At 40.2% G+C, this 27338-nt stretch overlaps 1 protein-coding gene across 1 annotated transcript in view; it reads right to left on the reverse strand.

Annotated features, from left to right (window-relative positions):
• Nucleotides 1-27338, reverse strand: part of GUCY1A2 (guanylate cyclase 1 soluble subunit alpha 2) — a 1089165-nt gene that overhangs the window by 723972 nt on the left and 337855 nt on the right. The window contains exon 4 of the mRNA XM_085621484.1: nucleotides 14577-15301. Coding sequence (XP_085477610.1) covers nucleotides 14577-15301 — 725 coding nt within the window. The remainder of the gene's footprint in view (nucleotides 1-14576; nucleotides 15302-27338) is intronic.

A 27338-nucleotide genomic window follows, 5' to 3' on the forward strand; every position in this document is an offset into this window, starting at 1 on the left:
AACCCCTGACGAAGGGCGATGAAGTAGCCCGAAATGCATTGGGAATGATACACTACTGAGGATGAAATATGTATATGTCCTGCTTTAGCGAAAAGGCCTGGATGGGCATACCTACTGCATCAGATTTTTATACATAAAATGGATTACATGTGAAAGAACGAACTGAGAAGGCAAATGAAAAGTTTGGAATACCTTGAATAAAACGATTTAAATGGAATTAATTGTGGCATAATCTTTGCGATACAACAGCAGTGCTTCCGGCATGGGAGCGAAAATACGTTCCCAAATGATTTGATGCTACTTTTACCCACGTGGCCGTAGGGCGGACCGCGTTACCGGGATGCACGCACTAAATGAGTATACAGATGAAACATTGATGAACAGGAGTGCACTTCAACTTTCTATTTTTTGCAATTAACAGTTTCAGCCCTAACTGAAGTAGCACCCATGGATCATATGGTTTAAAGGACAAAATGGATGGTCACATGTAAAACTCATTCTCCTCACCAAGGGGGAGTTTGTTTGAACTACTCCCGCGATTATCAACGTGACGGACGTATTGTTTTGAATTTACAAGCATAACGCGAACAAAGTGACCATATGCTTGTTTTGAATATGGATTTTAACATCTGAAATTTCATTTAATATCTGCATTTATTTTTAATGTCTCATAGTACATCAGATTACGAGCGTAATAATTAACATCGTAAGGGTGGGCGGAGTAATATAGTAACAACCGGATGTGGGTTTGAAGAACAACGATGTCCCTAATGTTATGGAGCTTGGGTACAACATAGTGGAGGATTATGGGTTCTGTAGTTTCTGATTTAGACGATGAGAGGGAGGGGTCTGACGAGTTTAAAAAGGGAAACAGGTGAGAGTGAGTTGATAGGCGGTTTTTTGGGAAAAGAAGTAATGAGATCAGGAATGGACATGTATCACAGGTATGGGAGTACTTCCACGAGGTTTGGTTTAATGAGTAGGGGTTAATTTGAACATTGAGACAGAGGGGTGACATTTCTAGATGGTGTATAAACATGGGACTGAGTATGATGGGTTGATATTGCATCTAAGTTTAATGTTGGTTGTTATGAGAGGGAGAACGCCGTTCGAGGCATGTAAAATGCATATATAATGAGCATTCACTAGTTTAAAAATGTATTATGTTTTTTAACTCTAAATATATTGTCTAAATTCGTTGTTTATATTTGTAGTGAACCCCTGACGAAGGGCGATGAAGTAGCCCGAAATGCATTGGGAATGATACACTACTGAGGATGAAATATGTATATGTCCTGCTTTAGCGAAAAGGCCTGGATGGGCATACCTACTGCATCAGATTTTTATACATAAAATGGATTACATGTGAAAGAACGAACTGAGAAGGCAAATGAAAAGTTTGGAATACCTTGAATAAAACGATTTAAATGGAATTAATTGTGGCATAATCTTTGCGATACAACAGCAGTGCTTCCGGCATGGGAGCGAAAATACGTTCCCAAATGATTTGATGCTACTTTTACCCACGTGGCCGTAGGGCGGACCGCGTTACCGGGATGCACGCACTAAATGAGTATACAGATGAAACATTGATGAACAGGAGTGCACTTCAACTTTCTATTTTTTGCAATTAACAGTTTCAGCCCTAACTGAAGTAGCACCCATGGATCATATGGTTTAAAGGACAAAATGGATGGTCACATGTAAAACTCATTCTCCTCACCAAGGGGGAGTTTGTTTGAACTACTCCCGCGATTATCAACGTGACGGACGTATTGTTTTGAATTTACAAGCATAACGCGAACAAAGTGACCATATGCTTGTTTTGAATATGGATTTTAACATCTGAAATTTCATTTAATATCTGCATTTATTTTTAATGTCTCATAGTACATCAGATTACGAGCGTAATAATTAACATCGTAAGGGTGGGCGGAGTAATATAGTAACAACCGGATGTGGGTTTGAAGAACAACGATGTCCCTAATGTTATGGAGCTTGGGTACAACATAGTGGAGGATTATGGGTTCTGTAGTTTCTGATTTAGACGATGAGAGGGAGGGGTCTGACGAGTTTAAAAAGGGAAACAGGTGAGAGTGAGTTGATAGGCGGTTTTTTGGGAAAAGAAGTAATGAGATCAGGAATGGACATGTATCACAGGTATGGGAGTACTTCCACGAGGTTTGGTTTAATGAGTAGGGGTTAATTTGAACATTGAGACAGAGGGGTGACATTTCTAGATGGTGTATAAACATGGGACTGAGTATGATGGGTTGATATTGCATCTAAGTTTAATGTTGGTTGTTATGAGAGGGAGAACGCCGTTCGAGGCATGTAAAATGCATATATAATGAGCATTCACTAGTTTAAAAATGTATTATGTTTTTTAACTCTAAATATATTGTCTAAATTCGTTGTTTATATTTGTAGTGAACCCCTGACGAAGGGCGATGAAGTAGCCCGAAATGCATTGGGAATGATACACTACTGAGGATGAAATATGTATATGTCCTGCTTTAGCGAAAAGGCCTGGATGGGCATACCTACTGCATCAGATTTTTATACATAAAATGGATTACATGTGAAAGAACGAACTGAGAAGGCAAATGAAAAGTTTGGAATACCTTGAATAAAACGATTTAAATGGAATTAATTGTGGCATAATCTTTGCGATACAACAGCAGTGCTTCCGGCATGGGAGCGAAAATACGTTCCCAAATGATTTGATGCTACTTTTACCCACGTGGCCGTAGGGCGGACCGCGTTACCGGGATGCACGCACTAAATGAGTATACAGATGAAACATTGATGAACAGGAGTGCACTTCAACTTTCTATTTTTTGCAATTAACAGTTTCAGCCCTAACTGAAGTAGCACCCATGGATCATATGGTTTAAAGGACAAAATGGATGGTCACATGTAAAACTCATTCTCCTCACCAAGGGGGAGTTTGTTTGAACTACTCCCGCGATTATCAACGTGACGGACGTATTGTTTTGAATTTACAAGCATAACGCGAACAAAGTGACCATATGCTTGTTTTGAATATGGATTTTAACATCTGAAATTTCATTTAATATCTGCATTTATTTTTAATGTCTCATAGTACATCAGATTACGAGCGTAATAATTAACATCGTAAGGGTGGGCGGAGTAATATAGTAACAACCGGATGTGGGTTTGAAGAACAACGATGTCCCTAATGTTATGGAGCTTGGGTACAACATAGTGGAGGATTATGGGTTCTGTAGTTTCTGATTTAGACGATGAGAGGGAGGGGTCTGACGAGTTTAAAAAGGGAAACAGGTGAGAGTGAGTTGATAGGCGGTTTTTTGGGAAAAGAAGTAATGAGATCAGGAATGGACATGTATCACAGGTATGGGAGTACTTCCACGAGGTTTGGTTTAATGAGTAGGGGTTAATTTGAACATTGAGACAGAGGGGTGACATTTCTAGATGGTGTATAAACATGGGACTGAGTATGATGGGTTGATATTGCATCTAAGTTTAATGTTGGTTGTTATGAGAGGGAGAACGCCGTTCGAGGCATGTAAAATGCATATATAATGAGCATTCACTAGTTTAAAAATGTATTATGTTTTTTAACTCTAAATATATTGTCTAAATTCGTTGTTTATATTTGTAGTGAACCCCTGACGAAGGGCGATGAAGTAGCCCGAAATGCATTGGGAATGATACACTACTGAGGATGAAATATGTATATGTCCTGCTTTAGCGAAAAGGCCTGGATGGGCATACCTACTGCATCAGATTTTTATACATAAAATGGATTACATGTGAAAGAACGAACTGAGAAGGCAAATGAAAAGTTTGGAATACCTTGAATAAAACGATTTAAATGGAATTAATTGTGGCATAATCTTTGCGATACAACAGCAGTGCTTCCGGCATGGGAGCGAAAATACGTTCCCAAATGATTTGATGCTACTTTTACCCACGTGGCCGTAGGGCGGACCGCGTTACCGGGATGCACGCACTAAATGAGTATACAGATGAAACATTGATGAACAGGAGTGCACTTCAACTTTCTATTTTTTGCAATTAACAGTTTCAGCCCTAACTGAAGTAGCACCCATGGATCATATGGTTTAAAGGACAAAATGGATGGTCACATGTAAAACTCATTCTCCTCACCAAGGGGGAGTTTGTTTGAACTACTCCCGCGATTATCAACGTGACGGACGTATTGTTTTGAATTTACAAGCATAACGCGAACAAAGTGACCATATGCTTGTTTTGAATATGGATTTTAACATCTGAAATTTCATTTAATATCTGCATTTATTTTTAATGTCTCATAGTACATCAGATTACGAGCGTAATAATTAACATCGTAAGGGTGGGCGGAGTAATATAGTAACAACCGGATGTGGGTTTGAAGAACAACGATGTCCCTAATGTTATGGAGCTTGGGTACAACATAGTGGAGGATTATGGGTTCTGTAGTTTCTGATTTAGACGATGAGAGGGAGGGGTCTGACGAGTTTAAAAAGGGAAACAGGTGAGAGTGAGTTGATAGGCGGTTTTTTGGGAAAAGAAGTAATGAGATCAGGAATGGACATGTATCACAGGTATGGGAGTACTTCCACGAGGTTTGGTTTAATGAGTAGGGGTTAATTTGAACATTGAGACAGAGGGGTGACATTTCTAGATGGTGTATAAACATGGGACTGAGTATGATGGGTTGATATTGCATCTAAGTTTAATGTTGGTTGTTATGAGAGGGAGAACGCCGTTCGAGGCATGTAAAATGCATATATAATGAGCATTCACTAGTTTAAAAATGTATTATGTTTTTTAACTCTAAATATATTGTCTAAATTCGTTGTTTATATTTGTAGTGAACCCCTGACGAAGGGCGATGAAGTAGCCCGAAATGCATTGGGAATGATACACTACTGAGGATGAAATATGTATATGTCCTGCTTTAGCGAAAAGGCCTGGATGGGCATACCTACTGCATCAGATTTTTATACATAAAATGGATTACATGTGAAAGAACGAACTGAGAAGGCAAATGAAAAGTTTGGAATACCTTGAATAAAACGATTTAAATGGAATTAATTGTGGCATAATCTTTGCGATACAACAGCAGTGCTTCCGGCATGGGAGCGAAAATACGTTCCCAAATGATTTGATGCTACTTTTACCCACGTGGCCGTAGGGCGGACCGCGTTACCGGGATGCACGCACTAAATGAGTATACAGATGAAACATTGATGAACAGGAGTGCACTTCAACTTTCTATTTTTTGCAATTAACAGTTTCAGCCCTAACTGAAGTAGCACCCATGGATCATATGGTTTAAAGGACAAAATGGATGGTCACATGTAAAACTCATTCTCCTCACCAAGGGGGAGTTTGTTTGAACTACTCCCGCGATTATCAACGTGACGGACGTATTGTTTTGAATTTACAAGCATAACGCGAACAAAGTGACCATATGCTTGTTTTGAATATGGATTTTAACATCTGAAATTTCATTTAATATCTGCATTTATTTTTAATGTCTCATAGTACATCAGATTACGAGCGTAATAATTAACATCGTAAGGGTGGGCGGAGTAATATAGTAACAACCGGATGTGGGTTTGAAGAACAACGATGTCCCTAATGTTATGGAGCTTGGGTACAACATAGTGGAGGATTATGGGTTCTGTAGTTTCTGATTTAGACGATGAGAGGGAGGGGTCTGACGAGTTTAAAAAGGGAAACAGGTGAGAGTGAGTTGATAGGCGGTTTTTTGGGAAAAGAAGTAATGAGATCAGGAATGGACATGTATCACAGGTATGGGAGTACTTCCACGAGGTTTGGTTTAATGAGTAGGGGTTAATTTGAACATTGAGACAGAGGGGTGACATTTCTAGATGGTGTATAAACATGGGACTGAGTATGATGGGTTGATATTGCATCTAAGTTTAATGTTGGTTGTTATGAGAGGGAGAACGCCGTTCGAGGCATGTAAAATGCATATATAATGAGCATTCACTAGTTTAAAAATGTATTATGTTTTTTAACTCTAAATATATTGTCTAAATTCGTTGTTTATATTTGTAGTGAACCCCTGACGAAGGGCGATGAAGTAGCCCGAAATGCATTGGGAATGATACACTACTGAGGATGAAATATGTATATGTCCTGCTTTAGCGAAAAGGCCTGGATGGGCATACCTACTGCATCAGATTTTTATACATAAAATGGATTACATGTGAAAGAACGAACTGAGAAGGCAAATGAAAAGTTTGGAATACCTTGAATAAAACGATTTAAATGGAATTAATTGTGGCATAATCTTTGCGATACAACAGCAGTGCTTCCGGCATGGGAGCGAAAATACGTTCCCAAATGATTTGATGCTACTTTTACCCACGTGGCCGTAGGGCGGACCGCGTTACCGGGATGCACGCACTAAATGAGTATACAGATGAAACATTGATGAACAGGAGTGCACTTCAACTTTCTATTTTTTGCAATTAACAGTTTCAGCCCTAACTGAAGTAGCACCCATGGATCATATGGTTTAAAGGACAAAATGGATGGTCACATGTAAAACTCATTCTCCTCACCAAGGGGGAGTTTGTTTGAACTACTCCCGCGATTATCAACGTGACGGACGTATTGTTTTGAATTTACAAGCATAACGCGAACAAAGTGACCATATGCTTGTTTTGAATATGGATTTTAACATCTGAAATTTCATTTAATATCTGCATTTATTTTTAATGTCTCATAGTACATCAGATTACGAGCGTAATAATTAACATCGTAAGGGTGGGCGGAGTAATATAGTAACAACCGGATGTGGGTTTGAAGAACAACGATGTCCCTAATGTTATGGAGCTTGGGTACAACATAGTGGAGGATTATGGGTTCTGTAGTTTCTGATTTAGACGATGAGAGGGAGGGGTCTGACGAGTTTAAAAAGGGAAACAGGTGAGAGTGAGTTGATAGGCGGTTTTTTGGGAAAAGAAGTAATGAGATCAGGAATGGACATGTATCACAGGTATGGGAGTACTTCCACGAGGTTTGGTTTAATGAGTAGGGGTTAATTTGAACATTGAGACAGAGGGGTGACATTTCTAGATGGTGTATAAACATGGGACTGAGTATGATGGGTTGATATTGCATCTAAGTTTAATGTTGGTTGTTATGAGAGGGAGAACGCCGTTCGAGGCATGTAAAATGCATATATAATGAGCATTCACTAGTTTAAAAATGTATTATGTTTTTTAACTCTAAATATATTGTCTAAATTCGTTGTTTATATTTGTAGTGAACCCCTGACGAAGGGCGATGAAGTAGCCCGAAATGCATTGGGAATGATACACTACTGAGGATGAAATATGTATATGTCCTGCTTTAGCGAAAAGGCCTGGATGGGCATACCTACTGCATCAGATTTTTATACATAAAATGGATTACATGTGAAAGAACGAACTGAGAAGGCAAATGAAAAGTTTGGAATACCTTGAATAAAACGATTTAAATGGAATTAATTGTGGCATAATCTTTGCGATACAACAGCAGTGCTTCCGGCATGGGAGCGAAAATACGTTCCCAAATGATTTGATGCTACTTTTACCCACGTGGCCGTAGGGCGGACCGCGTTACCGGGATGCACGCACTAAATGAGTATACAGATGAAACATTGATGAACAGGAGTGCACTTCAACTTTCTATTTTTTGCAATTAACAGTTTCAGCCCTAACTGAAGTAGCACCCATGGATCATATGGTTTAAAGGACAAAATGGATGGTCACATGTAAAACTCATTCTCCTCACCAAGGGGGAGTTTGTTTGAACTACTCCCGCGATTATCAACGTGACGGACGTATTGTTTTGAATTTACAAGCATAACGCGAACAAAGTGACCATATGCTTGTTTTGAATATGGATTTTAACATCTGAAATTTCATTTAATATCTGCATTTATTTTTAATGTCTCATAGTACATCAGATTACGAGCGTAATAATTAACATCGTAAGGGTGGGCGGAGTAATATAGTAACAACCGGATGTGGGTTTGAAGAACAACGATGTCCCTAATGTTATGGAGCTTGGGTACAACATAGTGGAGGATTATGGGTTCTGTAGTTTCTGATTTAGACGATGAGAGGGAGGGGTCTGACGAGTTTAAAAAGGGAAACAGGTGAGAGTGAGTTGATAGGCGGTTTTTTGGGAAAAGAAGTAATGAGATCAGGAATGGACATGTATCACAGGTATGGGAGTACTTCCACGAGGTTTGGTTTAATGAGTAGGGGTTAATTTGAACATTGAGACAGAGGGGTGACATTTCTAGATGGTGTATAAACATGGGACTGAGTATGATGGGTTGATATTGCATCTAAGTTTAATGTTGGTTGTTATGAGAGGGAGAACGCCGTTCGAGGCATGTAAAATGCATATATAATGAGCATTCACTAGTTTAAAAATGTATTATGTTTTTTAACTCTAAATATATTGTCTAAATTCGTTGTTTATATTTGTAGTGAACCCCTGACGAAGGGCGATGAAGTAGCCCGAAATGCATTGGGAATGATACACTACTGAGGATGAAATATGTATATGTCCTGCTTTAGCGAAAAGGCCTGGATGGGCATACCTACTGCATCAGATTTTTATACATAAAATGGATTACATGTGAAAGAACGAACTGAGAAGGCAAATGAAAAGTTTGGAATACCTTGAATAAAACGATTTAAATGGAATTAATTGTGGCATAATCTTTGCGATACAACAGCAGTGCTTCCGGCATGGGAGCGAAAATACGTTCCCAAATGATTTGATGCTATATTCCAATTATATCATATTTGAATGTGGAGTGCCGGGGTATACTTTTTGTAGATCTAGTCGATGTGTTTGCCTCTGCGAGTCGTAGGTTCCTGCATGTGGGGCCGGAGGTGAGAAGTGTCAGCATCCAGCAATGTTCGCCTATGGCTGCTTTCCGTGTGCAATTAGAGCGACGGCTGGATCTATTTTTGGATGAGTGATTCTGTAATCACAATATCCGATGATTGCAGGGTTTGCTCGCTCGTGCATTACATGATGATATACTATTTTAATATGTAAATTCATATTTCGCATTCAGACTCCGTGAAAACTGTATTTTACACTCGCAATTATGTCTGAGGAAAACTCCAGCAACTAAAAAAGAACACGTTATCGGTCTATTTATGTACCGTAGGGATCTGGTGACGTCATATACCACAAGGCTCCAGATCAAGTAGTTTGTATTTGTCACTGGAACCTGGAAGACAGACAGATTCCGCTGCACAACCATGTCAGCAAGCTGCTTGCCATAAGAGTGCTAAAAAATACAACCGTCGCATATAGTTTTAACAGAACGGTGCATGTGCATCCTGGCAGGCAGGTGTGCCTAGAAGAGGTATAGAAACAATGTTTGGTTTTAAATCACTTCACAGGAAAATATGACTGAATTATTGTAACCTCATGACAAACTCAAATTAACACAACCAAAAAGATTAAAGCAAAATAAAAAGGATGTGTGGTCTAACCGCGAGGGAGGTCGACCTCCAATTTGGGGAACCGGGTTCGAGTCTCGGCATCGCCACTCATCATCTCGTGATTTTGGGCAAATCACTTAGGGGCATATCAACAAGCAGGCGATAAAAAATTATCACCGCTTTTGCGGCCGTTTTCGGCCGAAAAGCGGCGATAATTTTATCACCTAATCAGCAAGGTCACCCTAACGCGTGAAACCTTGCTTTAGCGTCAGGATTCCTAACGCCCAGATTTGCATCTCTAATGAGATGCAAAGTGGGCGTTCCTGACCTGTCATGACAGGAGAAATGTGGCTAAGCGACATTTCTCCTATCAGCAAGCATAGCGGCAGGAAAAGTAGTGATAACCCCTGTTATCGCTACTTTCCTTACGCCTGCTTCAGGACTGACTTAGCTATGATATCCTATGGAAGGTGGATATCATGGCTAAGTTTGTGAGTCCCTATCAACTAGCTAACGTCAGATTATCGCTGGGTTTCCAGCGATAATCTCACGTTAGCCAGTTAGTGCTAGGATTTTTATCGCTGATGAGATAAGCGTTGCTAATAGCACGCTATCTCAGCAATAAAAATCGGCGCTAGCCGGATATAATTATCCGAGCGCTAAGTGCGCTCAGCGATAATTATCGCCGGTTGTTGTTGATATGCCCCTTAATCTCCCCGTGCCGAACAAAAAATGAATGTTTCCTTACGTAATGCAAGTGGTGCTCATGCAAAGCGCTCTGATACGCGCTACCTTCGGGTCAAGTTATAATAAAACTCGGAAAACAGCTATCAGTCCTGGTACTGAAATGCACGTATTTTTACGTGGATGTGCACATTTGTGCAAGTGAAATGATCTGACTCTCAGTGCAAGACAGAAAGTGGGTGAAATGAGTGACCCATTGCTCGGTGCTGTAGCTATGGTGAGTGGGAGAACATCTGTGATAGGTAGCTGAGCAGCTCACCAGTGGATGAATAAAGCTGACCCAAAATGCCTTTATGAATGTGTGTCTTTATTTTACATTGTTCACTTGTTTTGAAATAACTGCGCCTATCAAAACAGCTAAAGCTTTCAATAAGCCAGATCTAAAAATCACAATTTTCAGATTACCTCTTCAGTGTAATGCATTTCACTGATTATAAAATGCAGGTTGGCTCTTTCAAACGAGAGTCACTTTAGAAGGGCGTGCAAATGTAGGTCACATCCTCCAATGTGCAGCCTGGCCAGTATTACAATCATGTATTTATTGAAAACACATCTTCTCTCTGAACAGTTTGAACTTCCTGCCGTGCAAAATAGATACGAGTGATTGGGTAGCCAACCCCTTGCACGATTCAGCAGCATTTCCCTCCACCACTTTCACCCTCAGTGTCCAAGGTTACCACGAAGGCTGGGTTTAGTCATAGCTGGAGCCAGAGAGACAGGGTCACCTCTTGGAAGAGTTACCACCGTATTTAAAGAGAAATCTGGACCAAAAGTCATACTCTATGACAAGGTGAAGCTATCATTGACTGGTGTTATTTATTACTAAACATACACATTTTATAAACCTTAGGAAGGATATACATGGTTTAACTTATTCGGATAAATGTTCTGCCTTTTAGAGAGCTTGTAAAAGTATACCTTTGTCATATCTGTTTTCCCCTCTTAGGTAAACTAAGAGATGAAGGCAGAATATACAACTGGAAGGCAGAGTGTATCATGGGAGGAGTATTACATCATCCAGCTGTGATGTCTGTAAACACATACCCGCGCCCTGATAGGACATCTTACCACACAAAATATAAGTGACAAAGGGTGCTGTAATTGTCATTACGCAGATCTACGACTTAGAGGCTGTTTTGCCCTGGAGGAAATAAAGTCAGACAGCAATCGCCCATGCAATGATAATGGGCAATGTTCTTGCAGTTGAATGTCCTGAGCAGACCAAGGGGTTTATTTACAAGCCCATCCCTTTTTATATGGGAAAAAGTGACGTCCCAGCGGTGCAAGGGGCTTGTAAATAGCTGTATGGGTGACACATTTTCAAAGCTACTTAGACATGGGTCACATAAAACTATAGGAATCGACAAACATTCCTACAACCAGTGCTTAACTTGAGCCGGTGGTTGCCAGTGGGGTCCACCAGCACTCTTTGTTTGGACCAGCACTCATTTTTCCTCATCAGACATTTCCAGAGACAAAAACACACAAATCATAAAGAAGGAGGCAGAGAAAGACAGAAAAAACAATCTACTTTTGAAACCCTCACGTTTCAAAAAGTCAAAAACTCTCAACAGAGCTTTCTCCGGGTCGGCGCCAAGGATATGGAACTCTCTTCCACCATTCATCAGAAAAATCTCCGCTACACCTCTCTTCAAAAAGGAAGCAAAAGCATACCTGATGAGCAAATTCCTACTTTAATTCAGCACAATCCCGACCACGGAACCTCAACCTTTTACTACCTCATCTTTGGTTTCCCTGCCAGGAACTATGACCTACACGAGCTTGAACTTTATCGTAAGGTCCAGAGCATTGCTTCCCAATGCTGTCATGTAAAGTGTAAACCGACACGAATGCTGAATGTTTTACTACTTGAACTTTTCACTTCATTATTATTACTCCTTGTTTCTTTCGGAGTATGTTCTTTTTATATGCAATGTTCTCCTTTGAAAATGTTCACCGTATACCTTCTGTAAAGCGCTCTGATGCCCTTACCTGGGTTTGGTTCGCGCTCTATAAAACTTTAAAAATAAATAAATAAACATCAACAACTCAGGAAGCAGAAACCTGTAAGAGTGGAATCAAGGGTCAAGGAGTGCCTGGAAGTGGATTAAAGATGATATTTAATAGCACTAGCATTGGCAGTGCTGTGGGCACCAGTACTCATCACTTTGCAAAATTAGCACTGGCTATAACAATGCCACTTGCCGGGTCATGCCCTGCGGTAATATCCAGAGTGAACGAGTCAGGAGTTTTACTTAGCAAAATAAGTTAAATAGGCATAACAAAATCAGAACCAGAAACATTAAAAGACTCCACTGAGCGGCTAGTTAATGCAGAAGTCTGCAGCAAACAGTTTAACATTCTTGCTAGTGCGTGTAAGTTCTGGGGACATTACTCCATATGCAATACAAGGTAGGCACAGTCATTTAATAACATGTTTATTTCATTTTGAAGTTTATCATGTATGCAATTTTCATGGTAAATAGATTTGCAAATCATGCTCTGCTTGGATTGTTTGAAAGATCAAATGTATGCCATCCTCACTATTATCACACTATTACTGCATGTCAGTTTAGTTTAATTGTATACTCTTTAAGCTGTATGACAATTCATATCTGAAATATTATATATATATACAGGCATATTGAAAAAGTAGAACATGATTTGCAAATCATCCATGAGGGGCATCATGAAAGAATTGCTCCCTTACTCCTCACTGGGGTGGAGCATACATCAAAGCACTGGACCTCGAAACAGAGGGATAAAGTGTTTTGAATTGTTATTTCAGTTTACAAAACCCTTCTCAATCAGCATCCTATCAGTGAATATACTATGCTTTTTTCTAGGTAAATTTCCTGGATCCCATATAAGGTCTGTTAATTTCACTCTTGCATCATTACTGCAACTCAAATTCAATCTGTATACATCCTCTGGTGCAATATATCTTAAAGTAATTAGAGTATGACAATCAGTATGTCAAGCAAAGCATATGTCTCCTGTCCGAGAAGAAGTTATGTCAAGATCCTACAACATCCCTACCATCCCTACAGTGAAGTATCTATGATTTGTCGGTCAGTAATATAGGCACAACCACCAAAGTTTCAATACGAGTCAGAAGCTAAAAGGCTTAAATGGTTCAAGGTTTCTTACATCGCTGCTGACCAGCTGAAATTAGACCCTGAAGAAGTCCAGACTTGAGAGCTAACTAATCTGTATGATGCCAGTCTTCAGGGATACTCTTTATCTGTGCAGCTTCCAAATCTATATATATATCTGTATATATATATATATATATATATATATATATATATATATATATATATATATATAGGTCAGGTGATCAAGGCCGCTGTGACGGCCGAAACGCGTCCTGACATCTGTGCTGGGGACAATCACTGAATAAACTGTTTGGCACTCGAAGAGGTCTGCGCCCGTGATTCCCTTTCAGGGAGTTTTTTGCGAGTAGTTAGAGAAATATATATATATTTATACATATATATATATACAGATATATATATAGATATATATATAGTAGCATAACCATCCAGGGTTAAGCTGCTTCATTCAGTGCAAATGGCAATAGCCATGCCCAACACGTTTCGGTTCATACCTTGAACCTTGATCACAGGATGTTTTTTACATATATATATATAAATACATATTGCTGAAACATTGTGCTCCAACAGTGATAAAACCCTCTAATCAATCTTTATCATAACAATACAAAGGTGCATTAACTTGAAAGTAAATTATTTACAAGTAGGGTTAACATTCAAATACATTTAAATTTAGAGAATTTTAGGCTTTCATTCGTCATGCACGTGGCAAGAAGTGTGCTGGGTAGGAATAGTCTAAACCCAACGCTAGCCATGCTGGCCCATGCCTTTTGAAAAGAAGGCAGACCACAGATCTCACAGCCAAAAGTTGATAAAATAAGTAATTGTTCACACTTCCTCACCAATAACACTCTACATCCAACTCGTGGACAATCTGTGGCCTCTCTCCAACTTGATGCATGGTGAGAAGCACATTGAGCAGAACGTTAGAACTTTTTCTTAAACTACTTCTCAAAACTAAACACGTTGCTTAAAAAACATGTATTCGTTTTGTTTTATGACATTCATTTCCTTGAGCATTAATCACAACCAACACAGTTCACAACCTGGAAAGTTAGAATAAAGCATATAAACTGATGCAACCCGAAAGGTATTTTACACTCAATGTTCACTTATGCGAAACTATGAATTGTGGAATCCTGATAGCCATTCATTCCAATTACATCTGTATCTCCTTCCCACTGTCCTTTGGTAGACTAGACCTTATGACCTCCTCCATCTCAGTACTTACCTTGTCTTTTTTTTCAAATCCAGAGATGTCCGGTTTATTCCGAATCAGAAAGGGCGTGGATAGCCTCTGAAGGAACTGCTCAAACGTACAACTGATTTTGGGAGACACGATATCGAAGCAGTCCTGGAATTTCATCGCTTTGCAAACGTCCCACTTGATCTGCTTCCTAAGCCCTTCCCCTAGCTGAAGGACCAACATGCTTGGATCAAACATCAGATGAAAGGGGAAGGCTTGACAGAAAGTGCTGATCTGTATTCTCAAGTCCGAGGGCGATTTTGAGGGCTTCAGCGGAAGTGCTTTTGTGATGTTTGAGTTGTCACATTCTTTGATTATAAAAGTAAGACAGTTGCTATTACCTGGGGGTGACCCCCTGGAGCACAGTGTCTCGTTAACATTTTTAACTTGTTCTACTTCAACTTTCAGAGAGAATATCTTCTTTCCTGCTGCCTTAATCATCCCACGCAGAGCAAATCCAACGACATGGTGTGGGTGAAAGTAATGCAGCATGAGTGTGCCATCGGGGAGCTCTTTGCATAAGAAGGAAGGGGATTCATGAGTCACCTGCCGGCCAAAGGAGGTCCTAACATGTTCCATTAGGGCATCAAATCCATTAAAGAAGTCAAACAATGTGCAGCCCACCGCACGTAGGACCCGCTCATTCTCCTCAAAGCAGACATTGAAGAACTCTTCACCAAACCTTTCTTGGAGGTCATCAAACTTCAAACCTGATGGGAAATAGAAAAAAGATGTAAGTACCAAACCAGTCATTGTTCTCATTTCACTTTCATCAAATCAACAGTTTGATCAATGCAATAGACCAAGCATATTAGACTCCATATTTTCAAAATTAATTTTTGGCAAATGGGTTTCCTTTTGTGTTTTTTATGGGTCTTGTTTTCATCATCCACACCACAGACTAATATGCATGAAAATCCATGATCTGACTAAATGTTTGCTTCAATCCTCAAGAAATGTATGTTCAGAACCAGCATCACTATGCAATAAAATATCTAAATGAGGTTCTTGCCACAGGGCCAAGTCATCATCCAGCAATTCTACGGCTAAAGAACTATTCCAGAGCTGACGAGCCATTCTGGTGCTGAATGGTGTCACTGCTGGAGAAGTTGTGTGCTAACAGATGGAGGCATGGAGTAGCTAGAGGGCAATGTTCCGTGCAACTCTTCATGCCAAATGCTTACTTGTCTTGTACTTAAATGGCAAATTCCTGCAAAAGGAAATATGAATTATGGCTGGTATGCAGTGGACTAATCAACAAAAGAAGTGTTCCTTTTCGAAAATAATGTAATTATAAAGATTTTTTAAACAAAATGTAAACATGTTCCATTCAGTGGTGTAGAAAATGTGTGTCTTCATGGGTAAGTGGTAATATGCTTTTTGAATAGTCAATAGATCAACTCGTCTTACATGAATGTATTTAAAATTCGAGCAAACATGCTACCTTACCACGTTAAAATCCATGGTAGAACTGAGTTTAATTCTAAGGAAGTATTTCTGGATTATGTCATCAGGAAGAAACACCTACTATTTCGGGCGGTCTCAAAATGTGGTACCCTAGTAGCACATTGATAATCTGTGGTTCCATCTGACTCATAAGGCAGCAGGAGGTGAGTGAGTGAGAACAAACTTGCTGCCATCGGTTGCTCTAAGTGATAGATCCAAGTTTGTGCATCTACATTAGTTCTCAATTAGCAATTACCTTCCTCATGGAAATTATAGGTGACACAATGTGGGTGTCAGTTCCATGTGCAATATGGGTTTCATCATCATAAATTACAGAAACCAAACCACTCAGCAGAGTTTTATCATTGTCAAGGTTATTAAGACTAAATGTCAAAGAGGACCAAACTTTGCAGCAAAGTTATCTGAATTGTGCAGCAAAAAAGGCAAAGTATGCAGCACATTCTACGGCAGTATGGTATTCATCCATTTGAGCTAGAAACGTTTGGTAAACTCCACAAATTATGAAAATCATGTGGCAAATTACGGAGATAATTTGGTAAAATCCATTAGCCCTCACGGCTGTCCATTTTCGAATCAACAATCTATTCATAATCTATTCACAAAGTTAAAATCACAACATTTTAATTTCAATGAGTGCCCATTGCTAGCGGTGCTTTGAAGAAAGCAGCTTCAATAGTCTTCAACTTCTTCTGACAAAATGTTTTTGTTAAAAAAAGCACAGTACTTGTTCTAAAGCTGAATATAGGGGGTCATTGCGGTGGCGGGCATTCCGCCATCGGACCACGATTCCGCCACATTACGATAGCTGGGGGAATCAGACTGAGACTATGGCAGGCGCAAAGGCCGTCTGCTACGGAACCACCACAGGCAATCATTCCGATTGCCTTGCGGAGCGGTCTGCATCCTAGCAGGCACCATCCACCAAATTAGGATGCTGTCTTCAGCCAGCCTTTCCGTGGCGGGTAAACTGCCATTGAAAGGCTGGCGGGGATTGGTTTTGGGGGCCCGTTGCGGGCCCCCCTTGTGTCTGGGGGTGGTGCCTGCCACGTAGTGTAGTGAAATGCACAACATGCATTTTGAACATCGCGGTGGGTGCTGCAGTCAGCAGCACCCGCCTGCAATGTTAGAATGCAAGATGCAACCACCATGGTGATGGTCGCATCCTAATTTTGTGTGCGGAACCGCCGCATGTATTGCGGAGGGTCCCGGCCACCACCACAATGCGGCATTGTATTGACCCCTAAGTGTTGCTCTCTCCTTTCTACTGTAACACAAAACACACCAAACAGTCGAGCCCTGTATTTCGCTCAATATTTAAACATTTGCCTGTTTGAAAAAAAAACCTTCAAGCAAACTACTCAAAAACAAACAGGCCATATAAAAGCAATACATAATTGATAACATGTAGTATGGTCCTGTATTAAATCAATTGGGGAGATACATATTGTACTGGTGGCAATAGGGCCAGTGTAGTTATGTTGGAATCAGAGTTCATGGAAAAGGCATTTTTTTGTTTTCTTGATAACTTTTGACCGTTGGCGAATCTGCACAAAACTTTCCCAAAAAAAGTTTCTCCATTTTCAATCTTTCATGGCAAGCTTCATATAGATCCATCAAGCTGTGACCAAGAAAAAGCGGGGGGTACAAAAAGTGCAATGTCTCATAGGATGTTTTGCTGTTTGATATGGAAAAATGGGTGAATGTACAAAGTTAGAACTTCTCTCAAGGAAATGCGTTCATGTGTTTGTTTTGGGTTGGTGGAAATCCATTCAATGGTTTTGGAGGAATCAGCTTTTAAAGAGTGCCTGGATTGGGTGTGTATATCCGCAGATTCAAGAATTCAAAAACTACTTTGATCCCCTTGGTCGAGGGAGTTTTTTTTCCTAATGTGATATGTAAATCTGTCGTTTTGCACTATATATTGGAACAAAATGAATCCTTGTGTTAATTTTTGGCATTGGGACGCATTTAAAAAACTGTGAACAACAGCTGATTGCGTTCTGTTGCTCCAGTGCATTTGCAGTAAATGTTTTACAGCTAATTGCTTTTTCGCCTTAAATTCATAAAGCCAATGGCACATAATTGAACAAAGCGGCATAATGCATAGTTTCTGGAAATTTGTGTAACAATCATAATGCAAAAGTCTCAAAATGTTGTTAATTACACTGGCATAAATTTCATTTCGGCCAAGTTCACTTAAGATGAATAAATGCAACAGCCATCATAACTTAGTACAAATTTTTCAGCCATAAATGGGCCTTCTAATATATATTTGCATGTAACAGAAAATGGCCGAAAAGTCTTGAGTCAGCAGTCTATCTTCTTTTTCAACCTAAGTAGGTCTTAAGGTGGACAATGGTGTTGGGGTGACTAATTTTATTGCCACTAGTTCTCTTTAATCTTATCTATACATGATCGCATCAGCTATCTGTTTGTCAGTGACATCCATGTTAACTTGTCCTTCAAGAATTTATGCTCCTTTTCTTCTGTTAAGTCATCTATTCTTGCTTACCTCCACAAGAACGTTTCATCGTGTTAGGGCATTATTGACCAGCTGTTGGATTCACATGGTTTTCTAAATGTTTGGGAACAACAAGGCGTTTGATCTTCAGGGCCATGTTAAGGAAAACAGCCCTTTGTAGACTTTGAAACTTGATTTCTGTCAGGCACATGGGATTGATACTGTTCTGGTAGGTGCATGAGATTACCTCTGATACAGGACAGGTCGGGATCCCTGCCAATGGCAGACTAACTTGTGTGATTGTTTGGATAGCCTTTGACATAGGGACTATATTTTCTTTATCTAGTGTTTCGATGAAACAGCTCATTTGTTTGAATATACACTCAGGTGGCACCACATATTACTGGCTATCAAGGAACCCGAGTGTGAGACAAGAGTGTTGTCATTCTTCAGCTTTAAAGGCCCCATTCAGCCCATAATCTATTAGATCACTATGTAAAACGCATCTTCAGCATATTCCTGTTGTAAACCTGCAGTGGCGCTTTTGCACACATGGTGTGCAAAGCTCCGTACTTGTAGCACATGACATTGATATGATCATCCACCTTTCTGAATGAGGTAAGTATCTGTAGTGGACCGAATGTGCACCAGTGGCCTTGAAATAGATCTTCTGAACCTGTATCACCCACTGCGTATTGTCCCAGGACTTCATAGTTCTGTTGAGATCACACGAAGGGTAGTGAAGGTGCTTGGAGTTTATCAGTTTCTTTGACATGGTTATGTTGACGCAGTCCCTAAACAACATGATAAGAATACCCCTTTGACCTGCGTAATCACATATGATCCAAAGGCAAATAGAGTCAAGAAAATTATTCAAAATAATTGGAAATTAATTGAAACTCTAGGAATTCCGAGACCACTCTTTGCCTTTAAAAAAGGAAAAAATATTCGGCAACAACTGGTGAGAGCAGCTAGACACACGGAATTCCCCAAAAGAGACCTGAGGGGCCTACTTAGTCTACCACCTGTAGTTGGCCACTTCTGATGTCAAAATTGTGTAGCATGTAGGCTAACAGAAGACTCTAAACAACTAGATATTAATGGCCAGATACACATTCTTAAAGTTTTTTCGAACTGCAACTCCAAGAACACTGTGTATTGTAGAAAATGCCCATGCAATAAATATTACATAGGCCAAACCACGCAAGCAGTAAAAAAATGCATTTTACAACATAAATCAAGGATAAAGTGTAAAATACAGGGGGCTCCCTTAGTACACCATTTTCAAAACGAAAATCATTCTGAAAAGGATATAAAATGGTCAGTATTATGTGTGATTGGAAATGCTGAAAGAGAGGAACTTCAAACTAAACTAAAGAGATTGGAGGTCAGATTAATCGAAAAGTACCATACAGCCACAACTGGCCTCAACGATAAAGATGAAATTTGGGCACTATTACAATAAGACCAGAGACAATTACAGTAGGTGGGATTCAAGAGATATATAAATACAATACCCTAACCTCTTACAGTCCTGAACTGGATATTCATGTATGTATTGTTGTAAACTATTAACAGTTAGGCAATAAATATGAGAAGATTGTAAGGAGTGGCGGCACAATAGTGGGTTATAAGGTGTCTTGAGTCACTTAATTTAGACTTGACTTGTGTTGTATTTATTTATTTTATAGTTTATGATTTTTTTTTATAATAGGTCTTTATTTAGTTTTTTTGAGTATTTAGTTTCCATTTGATAGATGTTCTCGTAACCAGCCGGTGTATTACATAGAAACCAGTAGTCTGTTTTCACTTTCCTTCAAAAAAGCTAGTCACCTTGTTAGTGTCGAGGGTTCTTCTTTATAAACATCGTTTCCGCGTCACGTGATCAAACGTGTGTATAGGACACGGAATGGCGTCGGATCAAGGCACAGCTTAAAAAATACTGAAGGTAGGAATCGCTGTGGAACACAGTTTAAATAAGGGCGTTATGCATAATAGAAGAGGTACTTATATTTGGTTTCCTTGTTGTGTCTTTGGTCTCGATGTAGAAAAGATTACGCTCCATAGAAGCTCAAAGCTCAAAGTTTCAAGACGCCGCGGTGATTTCAATGTCCCGCCGGTGACCGGTAAGTGAGATGGTTTTCCATTTCATGAATACTAGGTAAATGGATGTGGCATTATAGCAGACGTAACCACATCAGACATTGGTTTTTCCTGGGTGCAATATAGTTGATTATAGTGTTATTTTGTTTTCTGCGCCTTCATGTAAGGAAATAACTGATTTGGATGAACGCAGAAGATCATTATAAATCGCAGTGAAGTGGTATATATAGTTTTGTTGTTTCCCGTGCCGGGTTGTCACACTTTAGATTTGAATCATATTAAGGAGAATGGTGTTGAGAAAGGCTTTTCTGGTTACACTGCACTTTCTCTATATGAATAGCAACAGTGATAAGATGGCTTTAGTTTTTTTAAATAGTGCACACTATGGTGTTTAATTACTTGTGGCCTGCCACCCCAAGAAATAGAATGTAACGAAATCCATGAAAGACCTTTTGGGTCTCAAGTTCCTGTGTGTATATATATGTATATGTGTGTAAATATTATTGTTTATATTGTATACTTAAAACAGTATATTTGATTTCCTAGGATAATCTTGGAAAAGTTATGCTCAACTGCCCTAGTCCTGATGAAGCCCAATACCATTGGGGCTGAAACGCGTCGGCCTGTAAATTGAAGACACCCGTATGAATTTAAAGCATTGTTAAATAAGTGGAAAGTACTGTAAAAAGGTTGAGGTTGGAGTAATATACCTCTTATACTCCTTAGAAGGGTGATCCTCTCATAAAAGGAATGCTTGTTCTTAAAAACAAATTTGGGAGCATCCCTATTGACTAATAGGGCAATGAGAAAGAGAAAAAATATGTTTGTTTAAGTGTAAATATTGTATATATTTTATGTTACGTAAGTGTTTGTATGTAAGAACAGATGAATGCACATGCACACACATATTGAAAGTTGTAAAATAAATACAAAAAAAGTTTGCTTTAAAAAAATTAGCTCCTAAGACTTTTTGTTTGAATTGCTTTTTGACTTTAATTTGCATAAGATATAGATTTGTTCGAGAGAATAAAACTCATAGGAAGGGATAATTGAAATATCTCTTCATCTTACGGTAGATTTTGGATATTTGTCCCCAGGCATTACTTGTATAATTTTGTTTACTTACCCAGATGCTGGAGGGTTATTTGTAGGGGTGGGCGGAATTTGCGAAATTCACTTGTTCACAATGTTAAAAATCTCCGCAAACACGCGGAAATATCGCGAAGATGCAGAAGTTTTTTTCCCGCCCGTTTGCGTTTTTTTCTGCATGGTCGCGGCTCGCCAACTTACCCATGTGGCTGCTCGCGGGCGCGGCCATCTTGTTTTCACTTGTCTCGCGGTGCATGATCGCGAGAAGAAAGACATTATCGCGCGACGAATGACGTCGCGAGACAGCGCAAATGGCTACCAACAATCCAACATCTCATGGAGAACGCGACCGGATCGGGAAAACTTGTCGGCGAACGCGGGGATTCAGGTAAGGCGATCGCGCGCTCGCGAGAATGAATTATTTTACAGCGCGAGCAAGCAAAAAATTTCCGGTAAAATGCGCATTGCGGAAATTTTGACATTTTCGCGCTCTCCGCGGAACGCGAAAATGTCAAATTATCGCAATTTCCGCGACCAGAACTGAATTTTAGCCCAGGCCCAGTTATTTGGGGTACCCCCTGTTTAGAGCGGTCATGTGATATTGAGCCCAACTAATTATTTTGTAGCTGAAACAGCAATGGTGTGTTTGACAGTACTTCATGGTAGGAAAGTGACCAGGATCTGCAAGGGATTAGGAGGTATGGAGACTGCTACAAGATGACCTGCTAAGAGCGGTCCTTCAAAACTGTGGCAGATCATCTTTTGGTGGCTGAGGAAGCATGAGTCAAAGATGGGCTTTTCGGGTTACGCTAGGCGCCTATACTGTTTAAACAGCATAATGGCTAAAGGAAGCTGTCTAGCAACTTTTCATGCTACATTGTTTTTCCTCTTGTCATATAGTTCCTTCATCATTTCCTGTCCCTCGCCTTTGTTATTTTTCCCCTCTAAGGTTCCTCGGTTACCAGACCTGTTATACTGCTTTTGCTCTTTGGATTACACTTTTCCTTATTCCATCCCCTTCATAGGAGAGTCCTGACTCAACACTTGATCATGTTCTTACTGGCTTAGGTTCACTGTGGCCCCCATATGAAGCGGTGGCTTGTTATTCTATCATTGCAAATGTGTCATGCCTCTCATCAATGCTAACATCTGTGTGGGCTCTTTCTGATTGGAGAGTCATCTGGTTACAAAGAGTCTCCATTCAAGGGCTGTGCTAGAGAAGACCTAGTTGTGCTGTGTATTGCTCTCTCTTAGTTCCCTTGTCCTTTTCCTCCAGTGTTTGGCTTTCACTTGCACATCTTCCTTTGTACAAACAGAACCACATTCTGGGGAGTTGGGTGGATTGTCATCAGAACCGGTCAGATAACATGTCCTGACAGGGAGTGGGGATCCCGTGGAGACAATGTTATGTTGGCTCGCTTCAGGCTGAATTACTTCGATGCTCTGGCTGCTTCTTTTGCACATGAGGGTGTTTGTTACTCCAGGCTGCGATAGGAGAATTGTTTTACATTCTCTTCAAAGAGTTTTTCTGACAGGTTTTAAGTTATTTTAAATGGTCTTAACAATTTTGAAAAATTGCATTTAAATGATTGTTTTATTGTCTGCAAGATTTAAGGATTCAATTTTCGGAAATAAACTTTATAACTGATAATGATACCTCGATGCTGGATCTGCCAGGTTGCACGAGTACTAAATCAAGTGACTCCAGATACTCTAGTAGGAGACTATTAGTCAAGTAAACAAAATATTAACCATGTTCTTCGATTTTTTTTGTAGTTTCACTGACTCCCAGACTAATCCAGAATCCAGCAGAGGGTTCAGTACATCACCTGTCTCTTCTAAATCGGAAGGTACCCAAATAAACAGCCGCCCAGCTTCCTAAACATATCCCAAGTCATCTCCTTCATAGTCTTTTGCGGTTTCAAAACACCCATTTTTGTGCGAAGTCAGACAGTTCTCTTCTGTTGATCTCTACTGATAGAATGCATTTTCTGCTCTACTGACGCGCTCCTTCCTTCCTGACATTGAGAAAATTGTTGCCAACCCTTTGCTTGTGCTCCTCTTACCCCTCACTGTGCTGGCGGCTCCTGAAAGATGCCCATGATGTGCCCAGGAGCGATTAAAGTTGCCTTCTGTTGAGTATCACGCGCTGATATCAAATTAATCTACATGCGACAAGGCTTTGAACAAGGGATGCTCATCACGGCGCTGCCACGCGCAAGACCCGCCATTATTTCTATTTCTGTGAAATGCACTTAATAAACCTCTCTCGTCCTGTGTCATGCCTCTCATAGTAATGGCTTTCTTTTATTTCAAAATGTGCTTCAATTCTTTTCATTCCAAAATGATTTCTTTAACCTTCTACGTTATCATTTTTTCTAGTGTCAAAAAATGAATAGAAAAATACAATTATCTGCCGTTTAAATGCTGCATTTTAATGGCAAGTGAAGTCTCTTCGACGTGCGGGTGTCTGATTAAGTTGAATAGTAGACCGACTCCGGTTACTTTACTCGAGGAATGTGTTTTGTTTGGTTTTCTTTATAGTTTAATATAGCGCGAACTCATCCGAAGATATCGGAGCGCTGTCCGTGGCACCAGTTTCATTACAAAAGGACGCATTCATTTCTTTTTTTCTTTCTTTTTTTACAACAGACCCTTACACTGGACCCATTGTGGTGGGTAAGTAGTTATTGTACGCATGTAGTATGCAGGAACTAGGGGGCATATTTACAACGAGGCGATAAAAAATTATCGCCGCTTTAGCGGCCGTTTTCGGCCGAAAAGCGGCGATAATTTTATCGCTATATTAGCAAGGTCACGCTAACGCGTAAAAAGTTGCTTTAGCGTGGGGATTTCTAACGCCCAGCTTTGCATCTCTAATGAGATGCAAAGTGGGCGTTCCTAAGCGACATTTCTCCTATCATCAAGCCCCACTCTATGAAGCATAGCGTCAGGAAAAGTAGCGATAACCCCTGTTATCGCTACTTTCCTTACGCCTGCTTCAGGACTGACTTAGCCATGATATCCTATGGAAGGAGGATATCATGGCTGAGTTTGTGAGTCCTTATCAACAAGCTAACGTAAGATTATTGGTGGGTTTCCAGCGATAATCTCACGTTAGCCAGTTAGCGTGAGGATTTTTATCGCTATTGAGATAAGCGTTGCTAATAGCATGCTATCTCAGCGATAAAAATCCACGCTAGCCGGCGATAATTATCTTAGCGCTAAGTGCGCTTTGCGATAATTATCGCCGGTTGTTGTTGATATGCCCCAAAGCCTGCTAGTAATAAACTTCCTCTCTTGTTTAAAAGAACCCGAGTCCGGCAAACATGTCTCAAAGGGTTTCTCTGGATTACAGTTCAATTGCTATTTCGATTTAGCTATCTGAATGTTTTAATTTTGAAGCACTGAATTCAGCATCCAATGGACATTCCGTTTCAGACACTCTTGGGGTCACTAGGAACGCAGGGAAACCATGGTTGGGATTTTTCACCTTGAAGGTCGAACTGTAAGGTGAAAGGGGAGAAAATATGGGGTCGTCGCTGCATCAACACCGACCCCGTGAAGTTATTCCCCTTCGACTAAACATGAGAGGTCATGTTTTTGTGACGAGGTGCGTCTCAGATGCTCATTCCAGCATTGAGACCAGGGGATTGACGTCAGGATCTGAGGTCCAGTTTAGCACCTTGGCAAGGTCAGTGCACACTAGTACAGACTGGGAGAAGCTACCCCCTCTTCTCAGGGGGGCTGCTGTACTTTTAATGGCACCTTTACAACACACCGCAGAAGTGACACCACACTGTGAAGGGTGCAGAGCCACGCCTTCTGGCACTGGTTAGTATCAGCACTTCGTAGCAGGACCACTGCGCCTGCATTAGAAGAGCAGGTAACCTCCATAACCCGGATTCGCCCGAACTAGCCCTTCTTAGCACATTTGATCGAGGTCTAATGGACCTGTAGGTACGCTTCACAGTATGGGCACTTCTAAGCAGGGCTTCCGCATTTTAAGTTGAATGGTTGGTATTGGCACTTCTCAGCGGGGCTGTCTGTGGGCACTTTACCTTTATGCATCAATGCCTGCTCTTCAGAGCAGTGCTTCTCTATCTTCTAAGCAGGGCTTCCGCATTTTAAGTTGAATGGTTGGTATTGGCACTTCTCAGCAGGACTGTCTGTGGGCACTTTACCTTTAGGCATCAATGCCTGCTCTTCACTGCAGTGCTTCTCTATCTTCTAAGCAGGGCTCCAATATTTTGTTGTGGTACATTGCAAACTCCACCCAGCCTTGCTGCAGTAACTTCAATGTGGCAATATAGACACTTTCCCTATATGTAAATGGACAGTATCGGAATCTCAGGATGTCTGCTATGCTTTTAAAACCACGAATGTCCACCGTAGGCTCGGGAGGGCCTGAGCCAAGCTAGAGTGTCAGGATATCCCTGTTAGACAAATTTAAATACAGTGAAACAGTGGCTTGGATTCGTCCCTACTTTGACTAAGTTGTTTGCAAACCGGACAGTGTCACAATAACGGGCATCACTTGGGTGTCGCCAGGGGTCATAGCTGCAACTCCTGGCTTGCCCCTTGCTACCCCTGACACTGCCTTTGCGACCCCTGGAGTCAGAGATGTCAAACTCAGTGCAATGAACACAGCGATAGCTCGTCCTTATGGAGGTCAGTTGGGGCTGCACTCTCCCTTTGTATTCTGACAAATATTTTTTTACACTAACAGTGGAAATTACATATATGTGTTCTTAGGATGGCAGGTGTGATGAACTGGTATCTTGAGGAATGGTTAAGGGTAAACAGCCCACTAGGGCATGATTGAGGGTTATGGTATGCAAAACATGCCCACTTGGGCAATATTTGAATACAAAAGCCAATAGATGGTTGGAATTTGTGTTTATAATAATGAATTTTCTCATTGAATTTCACCATTGCATTTTTTGCCATAACACGGCTTTCCCTTATTTTGAATATTAAGATGTTCAAAAAACAACCGGCCTAAATGAATTTTACAATGTCATGAATTGTGAGGATTATTATTTTGAGTAATGCACACGAGCAATGGGTAAATATGCAAAAAACTATGAGTCTGTTTGCACTGTTTATTGTTTTGTATTTTTCATGTGGCACGTATTAATCACGCTTTATATGTCAAAAATGGCTGCTCCCATTGCTTCTGTTATCGGTGAGCAAGGCTGCTGGACAGCTGAAACGCGTTAGATGGGGCCGAAAATAAAGTAATTTTGGACCAGCTACACGAGGCGTCGTCATCCTTGTTTGCGAGGATTGTTTGTGGATTGTACAGGACCTGCTCCTGTGAGGTCCAAAGAGGCGGCACAACTCTTGTTGGGAAGGCAGCGAAATACATATATATATATATATATATATATATATATATATATATATATATATATATATATATATATATATATATATATATATTCTCCAACAAAATGCCCAAGTATATATATATATATATATGGGAAATGCGCCTGCTCTCAATCCAAGGTCTGTGCTCCACAATTGTATATATATTCACTGAAAAAACCATAGGTTTCACAAACGTTATAGTTAGGAATTAGCATTTAAAAAACCTTGCAAATTCAGTGAAAAAACCATAGGTT

Source organism: Triturus cristatus, chromosome 8 (assembly GCF_964204655.1).
Source record: "Triturus cristatus chromosome 8, aTriCri1.1, whole genome shotgun sequence".
NCBI lineage: Eukaryota > Metazoa > Chordata > Amphibia > Caudata > Salamandridae > Triturus > Triturus cristatus.